General features: G+C 48.8%; 1 protein-coding gene across 4 annotated transcripts in view; it reads right to left on the reverse strand.

The window, feature by feature from the left end:
• Positions 1–8519, reverse strand: part of D2HGDH (D-2-hydroxyglutarate dehydrogenase) — a 30223-nt gene extending 21704 nt beyond the window's left edge. For 2 of the 4 annotated variants that reach the window (XM_077825608.1, XM_077825606.1), the window contains exons 1-3: positions 8402–8519; positions 2642–3051; positions 388–445 (exon numbers count right to left, since the gene is read on the reverse strand). In XM_077825608.1, the coding sequence (XP_077681734.1) occupies positions 388–445; positions 2642–3044 (461 nt within the window). In that variant the 5' untranslated portion in view covers positions 3045–3051; positions 8402–8519. Of the gene's footprint in view, positions 1–387; positions 446–2641; positions 3052–8401 lie in introns of those variants that run through there. The other 2 variants (XM_077825609.1, XM_077825610.1) reach the window with 2 other exon arrangements.
• Positions 8520–9424: the final 905 nt, after the last annotated feature.

Consider the following 9424-nt stretch of genomic DNA (forward strand, 5'->3'; position numbering starts at 1 on the left):
ATGAGACGTCGCCCCCTAAACCGCCCCCTGCTGCACACACACACTCTACTACTTAGTATTTTCTAATCAGGGCCACAGGTGTGTGGACCTGAGAAGCCAGATGTTTCCCATTTGGCATTTATAATATTTGTTACTTGTTCTCAGTGTTCACATTGCTAGTTAGGAACCCATTACCTTTCCTAACCATTTGAAAGCGCTCTTGGTCTAGCTTTTATAGTTAGACTGGATTTTGCTCATTCATGCACATTACCTGGTTTCTTGATTAAATCTGGTATCAATGTCAAATGATATAATGAGAAAGTTAGTAGAACAGAGCAAAGACAGAATTCAGAGATAATAAAACAGAAGCACTAAATAGCAAAGATCAGTTAAAAAGATGTAAATTACCTGAGAATCTCAGATACCTCTGCTGCTGTCCGTGGCCTCAGCAACATAGTACTGCAGCCTGCAATGGAAGTAAGGTATGGTAAAATCAATCTGAAGCAAAGACTGTGGCCAAAAAGAAAAACCTGACATCTTTTGGTATTTCTGACACTAGTGGCAACAGAACATGCCAGGGCCACCTGCACCATGAGGTTCAATTATGAGGTGAGGTTACTTGGTCCTTGGTCTAGTAGCACAGGAAAAATCATGGAAGAAACATGTTCCTGCAATGCTCCAATAGTAACCAAACTCACTGATCAGAAATGACATTGATCGGCTGCAAAGGGAGCAGTCCTATAATAACAGGAATAATACCGAGCTCTTATATAGTGTTTTTTATCTATGCTTTCCAAGCACTTTACTAAAGAGGTAAATATAATTATTCTCATTTTACAATTAGTCAGAGTACGTTGCTATGGTGAGGACATGAGATGGTAAGAAAATAAAAGAGATTAAATGGCAATAGTTTTGGCAAATACCAGCTCTCATGTGATTGGATTTTTTCCCACAGAAGAACTTGGATAATTGGCCAGATGTAATAATGGGTGACTTTCACCTCTCCCTGAAGTACTGTACACATAGTCTGCTAGAAAAAGCAGGGTTCATAACGAGGTAAATCACTGGTAAGGCCCTACCAAATTCTCGGCTATCAAAAACATGTCACGGACCGTGAAATCTGGTCTCCTCCCGTGAAATCTGGTCTTTTATGTGCTTTTACCCTATACTATACAGATTTCACGGGGGGAGACCAGTGTTTCTCATATTGGGGGTCCTGACCCAAAAGGGAGTTTCTAGGGGTTGGAAGGTTATTTTACGGGGGGTCACAGTATTGCCACTATTACTTCTATGCTGCCTGCAGAGCTGAGTGGCCGCAGAGTGGCAGCTATTGGCTGGGTGCTCAGCTCTGAAGGCAGTACCCTACCATCAGCAGTGCAGAAGTAAGGGTGACATACCATACCATGTCAACCTTCCGCACTGCAGCCTTCAGAGCTGGGCAGCCAGAGAGTGGCGGCTACTGACTGAAGGTTTAGCGCTGCAGGCAGCAGAGCAGAAGAAGGGTGGCAATACCATACCTTGCCATCCTTACTTCTGCGCTGCTGCTGGTGGTGGCTCTGCCTTCAGAGTTGGGATCCTGGCCAGCAGCCACCGCTCTCCAGCTGTCCAGCTCTGAAGGCAGCGCAGAAGTAAGGATAGCAGTACCGCAACACCCCCTACAATAATCTTTTACACACACACACACACACACCCCCAACTCCTTTTTGGGTCAAGATGCCTACAATTACAACACCATGACATTTAAATAGCTGAAATCATTAAACTTATGATTTTAAAAATCCTATGATCATGAAATGACCAAAATGGATCATGAATGTGTTAGGGCCCTAATCATTGGTCTGCTCCACAGAGACAAATCTTAAATTTCCTAAATTAGCTCTGCTCAGTCTGGCGTTCTGCTTCATTGCCTTGGCATTGGCAACCATGAAAAACGTATGCCATTTTCCATGCTAAGAGAATAAATAAGAGACACGAAAACTCCAATAACAATCACCCTCTCAAAAATAAGTTAGCTGTGTTGAAGACTGAAGAATAATACCCTACTGTAGGGTATTTTAACACCTTGCTCTAAATACTCACTGGGTCAGTGAGCTTAATGATGATACAAGGCAAGTACTTTATAGAGCTCTCGCATATCTACAGGCACCCTTGCATTTTTAGACTAATTTTCAAGGACAACATCCAATAGCTCCATCTTGAGGATAATCAAAGGAAGATTTGACTATCTGAAGATTTCAAATGAACACCCTTATTTTTAAGATGGATACCATACTCTAAAAGAAAAAAATAAAACATAATTGACTGCTTAGTAGATGAATTTCACTATAAATGAACTATTTCAAAAGCAAGGTAAAACTTCGGGTATATGTAAACAAAAACACAATTTAACAGTTAACCAAAAGAGCTGATTGGGAAATATTTTTTGTTCCAATGAAAAATTCTGACAAAAATGAGAGTTTTGACCCAAAAAAATTCATAGGAAAGTATTTTTGAAATAAAAATTTCAACCAGCTCTAATAACCAAACTTGATTCTGTAGGATTTGTATAAGTAAGTAGCAGCACAAACTTGGCACCAGAGTTGATGTTTCTGCCTACAGATTTTTCATACTGCTAATCATGGTGAAAAGGGGGTAGGGTGTGTCAAAATGTTAAAACACCTACCTCGGACTGACTGCAGCCAGTCCACATTAAACAGTCTCAGTTCATCTGGGTCTGTGATGACTCTACCAGGTATAAGGTGCTCAAAAAAAGCTAAATCACTATCAGAAACATGAGAGAAGGGCAGCCTCTGCACACCATACCGCTCACTAGTCAGCATCACTTCCTTGGGGCTGATGGAGGTTGTAGAGAGAGCTCCCTTGCCCAGCAGACTGGTGCCCGATAGGATGGGTGGCCTGGACACTGGTATCCTGTATAGCTCTGCTAGTTTCTTCTGCTTAAGTGTCCACTTAGCAGTAGCACTGGTCCACACTGCCAAGGATCTCTTATGGCCGTTCATCTGCCATCTTGGTAGGGTCCAACAGCACCAAACCAAACGAAGCTGGACGAGAGAGGAAACTGTCATGGTTGCCCTGAAATGCAAACAGAGGATTAACACACAGTTTCAATTCTTCCTGCTGCTCTTCAGGTCCAGGGAAAGTCATGCCTGACTAATCTAATTGCCTTCTATGATGAGATAACTGGTTCTGTGGATGAAGGGAAAGCAGTGGACGTGTTATTCCTCGACTTTAGCAAAGCTTTTGACACGGTCTCCCACAGTATTCTTTTCAGCAAGTTAAAGAAGTATGGGCTGGATGGATGCACTACAAGGTGGGTAGAAAGTTGGCTAGATTGTCGGGCTCAACGGGTAGTGATCAATGGCTCCATGTCTAGTTGGCAGCTGGTATCTAGCGGAATGCCCCAAGGATTGGTCCTGGGGCCGGTTTTGTTCAATATCTTCATAAATGATCTGGAGGATGGTGTGGATTGCACCCTCAGCAAGTCTGCAGAGGACACTAAACTGGGAGGAGTGGTAGATACGCTAGAGGGTAGGGATAGAATACAGAGGGACCTAGACAAATTGGAGGATTGGGCCAAAAGAAATCTGATGAGGTTCAACAAGGACAAGTGCAGAGTCCTGCACTAAGGACGGAAGAATCCAATGCACCGCTACAGACTAGGGACCGAATGGCTAGGCAGCAGTTCTGCAGAGAAGGACCTACGGGTGACAGTGGACAAGAAGCTGGATATGAGTCAACAGTGTGCCCTTGTTGCCAAGAAGGCCAATGGCATTTTGGGGTGTATAAATAGGGGCATTGCCAGCAGATCGAGGGACGTGATCGTTCCACTCTATTTGACATTGGTGAGGCCTCATCTGGAGTACTGTGTCCAATTTTGGGCCCCACACTACAAGAAGGATGTGGAGAAACTGGAGAGAGTCCAGCGAAGGGCAACAAAAATGATTAGGGGACTGGAACACATGAGTTATGAGGAGAGGCTGAGGGAACTGGGATTGTTTAGTCTACGGAAGAGAAGAATGAGGGGGGATGTGATAGCTGCTTTCAACTACCTGAAAGGTGGATCCAAAGAGGATGGATCTAGACTGTTCTCAGTGATAGCAGATGACAGAACAAGGAGTAATGGTCTCAAGTTGCAGTGGGGGAGGTTTAGGTTGGATATTAGGAAAAACTTTTTCACTAGGACGGTGGTGAAACACTGGAATGCGTTACCTAGGGAGGTGGTGGAATCCCCTTCCTTAGAAGTTTTTAAGGTCAGGCTTGACAAAGCGCTGGCTGGGATGATTTAATTGGGATTGGTCCTGCTCTGGGCAGGGGGTTGAACTAGATGGCCTCCAGAGATCCCTTCCAACTCTGTTATTCTACGATTCTATGATTCCTGTATGCATAAAAAACTAGATTTTTCAACTAACTGACTTGCTACTGTTCTTTATGGAGGCAGAACTATAGGGAAAACCTAGCTCCCTTAGGGAGTAAAAGGTTGTTCATATTTGCAGATAGGATAGTTTCAGCATCATCATTATATTTTGCACACTATCAACCCATCTAATATCTAGGAAAATCCAGACTTAAGTAGGAGGGAAACCAAAGCTTCTAGTATTACTGGAAATTCCCAATGAAATATACATGATATATCATGTTTCCGAGTGGTAGCCGTGTTAGTCTCTATCCGCAAAAACAACAAGGAGTCCTTGTGGCACCTTAGAGACTCACAAATTTATTTGGGCATAAGCTTTCATGGGCTAGAACCCACTCCATCGGATGCATGGAATGGAAAATACAGCAGCAGGTATAAATACACAGCACATGAAAAGATGGGAGTTGCCATACCAAGTGGGAGGTCAGTCTAACGAGACAATTCAATTAACAGTAGGATACTAAGGGAGGAAAAATCACTTTTGTACTGGTAATGAGAGTGGCCCATTTCAAACAGTTGACAAGAAGGTGTGAGTAACAGTAGGGGGAAATTAGTATGACGGAAATTAGGTTTTGTAAAGATTGGGAGTGGATGGGTCATTAGGAGGTCATAAGGAGGTCGTCTTGTCCAGCCCCCTGCTCAAGGCAGGACCGATCCCCAACTAAATCAAAACTCATCCTTAGGCCATTGGCTCAGTGCTCACAGGGACAGTAGTGGGATCCTGCTGGGGCACAAGACAGGGGGCAGGCCTCAGCTGCTGCTGGCACTGCTGCGCAGCACATGTAGTCAAGGAGATATCCTGCCTATTCTTGACTGCTGGCATTTGCTGGGGTACACGCTGCCCTCCCTACCTTGCCCAAGTCCATGTCAGCCACCCCATGGCCCAGGGCACCTTGCCACACTGACAGTAAAGCTGGCATCTGTGTCACTGGCACTTCCCTTTGTTGGCTCAGGAAGAATGGTGGGAATGCCAGCTCCCTCACAACAGACACGTCTGACTCTGTTGCATGCACGAGCACCCAGTGTGGGTACGGAACTGTGTGGGGAGAAGCAGGCCAGGCTGCAGCGGGGCCAGCAGTACTGCACCCATAGCCTGGTACACTCAGAATATGCAAAAAGAAAAGGAGTACTTGTAGCACCTTAGAGACTAACCAATTTATTTGAGCATAAGCTTTCGTGAGCTACAGCTCACTTCAGTTGCCAAAGATCACATACTGGCTGGAATCTCCTGCTACAAGATCTACACGAGGTGGGGGTTGAGGGGAGCAGGGAGGGTGTCATATCTCCCTGCTTCCCTGGGCTGATATGTGCAGGACTTGGACGTCCTCCCCCCTTCTCCCCTTGCTCTCCCACTCTCAATGTGCAGGACATGACTGGCTGGAGCTTGCAGCAGTACCTCAGCCACACCCCCTTCCTGCTCCATATGCCAAAGGTTAGGGAGGTGGGGTGCACCGCTTTATTCCCTTTGGGGATATCTGGGCCAGGATCCTCAGCTGTTGCTCCATTGCCTTCCCTGGGGGCAGAGCACAGCCTAGTGGGATGTGGTGCCGTTCATTATACAAGATGCGGGACATGATGGAGGTGGGCTCCTCCCACTCCCTTGAGCTCATGGTCTTGAACACCAGGGAAATGTGGGGCATGTCACATGTAATGGTGGGTATGTGCGTGTAACCCACACCAGACATCCTGAGTTCTCAGGAGTGGTCAATTCTACATCGAGTCCAGGGGCTGAGGGGGAAATTCTGAGGGAAAGGGCTTCTTGCCTTTTCACAGGCTTTGTTGCCCAGAGCAGACTCCTAAAATGGCATGAAAAGAAAAACTGGGTGGGGGTAAAAAAAATCACCCAAAAGATTATGACCAAAAAGTTCCTGTTAGTTTCCCTGCAGAAATGGCCCTCACCAGTGCTCAGCTGTGCTGGTACCACCCTTCAGTGCATCTGACCCCTGGCGTTTATCTTGAACAGCAACGCTTTCATCCTGACAGATTTTCTCTCAAGCTGGGGACCCAGTCTGAGAAATCCAGAAGCAACCACTTTCATTCTTCCCATTATGGAGCAAAACAACTGGAGTTCTGGACTGCCAGGGCCAATGGCATTTTGGGATGTATAAGTAGGGGCATTGCCAGCAGATCGAGGGGCAACAAAAATGATTAGGGGACTGGAACACATGACTTATGAGGAGAGGCTGAGGGAACTGGGATTGTTTAGTCTGTAGAAGAGAAGAATGAGGGGGGATTTGATAGCTGCTTTCAACTACCTGAAAGGGGGTTCCAAAGAAGATGGATCTAGACTGTTCTCAGTGGTAGCAGATGACAGAACAAGGAGTAATGGTCTCAAGTTGCAGTGGGGGAGGTTTAGGTTGGATATTAGGAAAAACTTTTTCACTAGGAGGGTGGTGAAACACTGAACGCGTTACCTAGGGAGGTGGTGGAATCTCCTTCCTCAGACGTTTTTAAGGTCAGGCTTGACAAAGCCCTGGCTGGGATGATTTAGTTGGGGATTGGTCTTGCTTTGAGCAGGGGGTTGGACTAGATGACCTCCTGAGGTCCCTTCCAACCCTGATATTCTATGATTCTAATTTCCCCCATACTAATTTCCCATCTTTTCATGTGCTGTGTATTTATACCTGCTACTGTATTTTCCACTCCATGCATCTGATGAAGTGGGTTCTAGCCCATGAAAGCTTATGCCCAAGTAAATTTGTGAGTCTCTAAGGTGCCACAAGGACTCCTCGTTGTTTTTGATGATATATCATGTCTTTCATTGAGAAATGCATGTGTTATAATGTGCTCTAAAGGTCCTTCAAAGCAGTTTTCACTGAAGGACAGAGCTTCATGTTTAATGCACCAAGTCATGTGCTGCTTCCTGAGGACATACACCCTCAGCCCTTATGCTGCACATGACATAATTGGTCTTTTTCACAGATTCTACCCACAGCTCAAGCCTGCTTTTCCCCTGCATCTTGCCCTTGAGACGGTACCCACATATAAACTCCTGAAGCCTGATTCTTCCCTCCAAGGCACAATGCAATGGAGAATCAGATCCCTGTCTGTGTGTCTCCCATGACATTGGGTAGATCTGTAAGAATCTATAAACTGGGATACTTATTAATCTGTAAGAATCCAAAGAACAAATATCTGACCAATCAACACCATTTGGTGGCTGTCTGGAACAGGGACTGCATGGGTGGTGTTTATGCATGCATAGAAATTACAATTCAGATAACCCCCACCAACAAGGAGCAGATGTAAACTATGCCAACGACCAACGAAGGGGTGTGGAAGATCTAAAGCCTTAGTGCAAACTGATAAGTCAAACAAAGAACGCACACTGCCAAGATATGGGGGTGGGGGTGAAAGCATTGCACACTGCCTCGGGGAAGGGGGGGAATGAGGCGCACTCCACACTGCCAAGATACGGGGATGGGGGGGAAAGCACTGCACACTGCCTGGGGTGGGGACGAGGCGCACTCCATTCTGCCAAGATATGGGGGTGGGGGGGAAAGCACTGCACAGTGCCTCGGGGGGGGACGAGGCCCACTACACACTGCCAAGATATGGGGGAGGCGAAGAACTGCACACTGTCTCGGCGGGGGACAAGGCCCACTACACACTGCCAAGATATGGGGGTGGGGGGGAAAGCATTGCACACTGCCTCGGGGAGGGGGGGGACGAGGCCCACTCCACCCAGCCAAGATATTGGGGTGGGGGCGAAAGCACTGCACACTGCCTTGGGGAGGGGGGGGATGAGGCGCACTCCACCCAGCCAAGATATTGGGGTGGGGGCGAAAGCACTGCACACTGCCTCGGGGAGGGGGGGGGATGAGGCGCACTCCACACTGCCAAGATATGGGGGTTGGGGGGATCACTGCACACTGCCTCGGGGGCGGGGTGCAACTCCAAGGCGGGGTGGACGCTGACAGGGGCGACCCAGCAGCTGCTGCCCGCACGGGGCTGTGGTACGTTGCCCGCCCGTAGCGCCCGCGCGACGCCGGCCACTCGCCCCATTACCGAGGCCGGGACTGCGGCCGCTTCGCCCGCCACGTCACACAAAGGCGCTCCTCAGCCGCTTTGCGTCCGGCCGACCGGTCTCCAGCGCGCAGCCTCCTGAGAAGGGACTCACGGGGCGGGCCCAGGAGCCAGAGCGAAGGGGGTGGGGCCAGGAGCTGTGACGCAAAGCGCTACACATGCGCACACCTGGTCCAGCGCGACCTCTCCGGCAGATAGAGGATGAGGATGAGGATGAGGATGCCGGGCGGGGGGCAGAGGGAGTAGGTGAAGGGGTGGGTATGACGCGTTAGGCCCCTGCAATGCGGGGTGACCCCTGATAGACTGGCGCCCTACTGGTATAAACTGTTGAGGAAGGACAGGTGGGGGAGACAAGGTGAGGAGTTGCACTGTGTAGAAAAGAGCAGTATGATGCCTTAGAGGTCCGGTCTGAAACTGGAGAAAAGCCTGTTGAGAGTCTTTGAGTTAAGTTTAGAAGCGAGAACAACAAGAGTGATGTTATGGTGGGTGTGTGCTATAGACCAGTGGTCTCCAAAGTAGGGTGTGCACACCCGGGGAGGGGAAGATGATCGATTGGGGGTGCAGCAGGAGGAGCGTTGCTGGAGCAAAAGGGTGGCGCGGCAGGAGGCGCACTGCCAGAAGGAAAAAAAGGGAGGCGGCCCTGAGTCCTCTGGCCTGTGGAGGAGCAGGGGAAGCCGCACAGCCAGCGACCAGAAAGAAGCGGCACTTTCCCCTTCAAAGCCGTCCGGAGAGAAGCGGCGCTTTGAAGGGGAAAGCGCCGCTTCTCTCCGGCCTCGGGCTGTGCGGCTTCCCCTGCTCCTCCTGAGTCCTCCAGCCCATGCTTGCAGGGTTGCATTCAGAAAGGGGCTTTAGAGCTGCAGGCCAGGGCCCCGGGGCCCCCTTAGCCCAGGGCCCTAGAGCCCCTGTGTTCCGGATGGCCCTGTCTGCCGTGGGGGGGCAGGTCCCAGAATCGCGGCTCCCAGAATCGTGGCCATGTGGGTGGTGCTGCGCTGCACAGAGCCACCT

Source organism: Eretmochelys imbricata, chromosome 9 (genome assembly GCF_965152235.1).
Source record: "Eretmochelys imbricata isolate rEreImb1 chromosome 9, rEreImb1.hap1, whole genome shotgun sequence".
In the NCBI taxonomy this organism is placed as follows: Eukaryota; Metazoa; Chordata; order Testudines; family Cheloniidae; genus Eretmochelys; species Eretmochelys imbricata.